The 2,186-nt window shown below is 47.2% G+C and overlaps 1 protein-coding gene across 1 annotated transcript in view; it reads right to left on the minus strand.

The window, feature by feature from the left end:
* The window catches only part of Otoa (otoancorin), an 82,144-nt gene that overhangs the window by 38,551 nt on the left and 41,407 nt on the right, over positions 1–2,186 (minus strand). The window contains exon 13 of the mRNA XM_005351171.2: positions 396–611. Within this exon, the coding sequence (XP_005351228.1) occupies positions 396–611 (216 nt within the window). The remainder of the gene's footprint in view (positions 1–395; positions 612–2,186) is intronic.

The raw sequence follows: 2,186 nt of genomic DNA on the forward strand, positions 1-2,186 counted from the left end.
ATCCTTGGGGCTTGCTGCCTGGCCACTCCAGCTAAAATGGCAAGCGCTGGGTTCAATGTGAGAACCTGTCTCAATAACATAAGGTAGAGAAACGCTTAAAGAAGACATTTCAACATTCTTGTAGCCTCCACTCATATCTTCATACATAAGCATACATGTATTCACCAAGAGACAGAGAGACAGACAAGCTGCTGTCATGGAGTTCACATAAGTATATAAAAAGATGGCTGTTGTCCACAAGCCAAAACAACGGCCCTTAAAATGAGGCTTCCCAGGACTGTGAGAAGGGAAAGTCTGTTGTTTAAGCCGTTAGCTCTGTGATCTTTGTTACAGCAACCTGATTAACATCACACTGGCCCTCAGGCACTTGAAGAAGGGGGAAGGTTCCAGCTGACCTTTTCCTGGGCCAAGTATTTGGCAGACAAGATGCAGATCTGGCTTCTGCTCCAGCCTGTGACCTGGCTGAGGGTAGAGATGGCGCTGTGCACTGCCTTGGGGGAGAGGGATTCCAGCTCCCTGCTGCTCAGACCCACAACTGCACCCGACAGAGAGCCCAAGGTCTCGTTGAGGGTCTGGTTCTCTGTAGCAATGTCCAGAAGGTTGGCCTTGAGCTGGAAGGATAATAAACTGGGCTGAGCCTTGATAGAAAGCAAGGCAGTGTCTCCCTCCGACCGCATCCGGATAGAAGGACTCCATACCACCCTCTCTAGACGGGGCCCAGGGCAGCAAAGCAAGACATTCTTGGCCAGGGCCAGACAGTGACTGTCCCCCTGAGAATGCCTCCTCTAGGCCTGGCTATCACGTGCTGAAAATTCACTTTGGGTTTCATTTAAATATTAATGTGTTGTTAAATCAACCTCCAAGCATGGCAGGAAGAATTTTATTCCCCTGTAACTCCATCACATTTTGTGGCATCTGTTTCCCTGCTGTGATCCTGAACTCTATATCCATATATTTGGTTGCTTCCCTTTTGTGAACTATCCAGGGGCTTTCTCATGGTAATACATAATCTGCATAAAAATAATTCTCAGCAATACAAGAAAAATAAAGTGAAAATCCAAACACAAGGAGGTAATTACGGAAATGAGCATAGGGCTTGGTCATAGAACAGTTCCCAAAGGTGGGAAGGAAGGGGTGGGGGAAAAGGAGGGAGGAGGGTAGGAAAGAAAGAGGGAGGAAGGGGAAAGAATGGAGGAGTGAGGAAGGAATGAGGGAGAGGGGAAGAAAGAGAGGAAAGGAAGGAAGTAGGGAGAGGAAGGGAGGAAGGGAGGGAGGGAGGGAGGGAGGGAGGAAGGGAGGACATGTATACCTTTCCACTGGTCGTATGCCTTTAGAAATATACAGGGTGAAGAGCCAACAGGCTTATAATAGAAACAGAACTAGGTAAGGCTTTATATTTTCACATGTCTGCATGCTTCAAAGATTGTCTTAATGATTATTTTTATTGTAATAAACTTCCCTAATTACAGTCAAGAATTCCTGTCTGTTAAGGAAGACAATAAACTCACCAACTATATCATGGTTTCTGTAAAATAATAACGATAAATTATTATAATAAATATAAATAACGATGATGATAAGAATAATAACGAGAGGCTAGTGAGGAGCTTCAGCAGGTGGAGGTACTTGGCCACCAAGCCTCATGACCTCAGCTGGATCCCTAGACCCCACAAGGTGGATAAAAAGAACTGACTCTCAAGTATTCTCTGATACATAAATATGCACACACACAATCAAGAAATAAGTAAAAATGATAAATAAATGCAAAGCATGAGGATAGCAATCCGTTTTAACACTTGAGTTTGTATAAACCACATTTCAGTCACGCATGCGTAACCCTTGTAGCTGCAGTCTTGAAATTGCCACTGGGAGGCAGCAGAGCTAAAAGGAAGAAGCCGGTTTAGGCTCTCACTTCAGCAGACTCCCGCCACCCGCTGGGCTGTTCCCAGGCCTCAGAAGGAGGTGGCTCTCAAACATGGTCCCAGGCAACAGCAGCATCGCAGGTCGGCTGGGAATACCCAGTTCCAGGCCACGATCAGACCTGAGGAGTCAGCTGTAGCGCAGAACCCAGCGGTGTGCTCTTTAAGGAGTGAGACCCCTGAGCCTTCAAGTCTGCAAATTGCCGAGCTCCCTGTGCCCAGCAACCCGAAGCCCGCCCCCGCCTTCACCCCCCACACCTCCCACCC

The sequence above is a fragment of the Microtus ochrogaster genome, chromosome 8 (assembly GCF_000317375.1).
Source record: "Microtus ochrogaster isolate Prairie Vole_2 chromosome 8, MicOch1.0, whole genome shotgun sequence".
In the NCBI taxonomy this organism is placed as follows: domain Eukaryota; kingdom Metazoa; phylum Chordata; class Mammalia; order Rodentia; family Cricetidae; genus Microtus; species Microtus ochrogaster.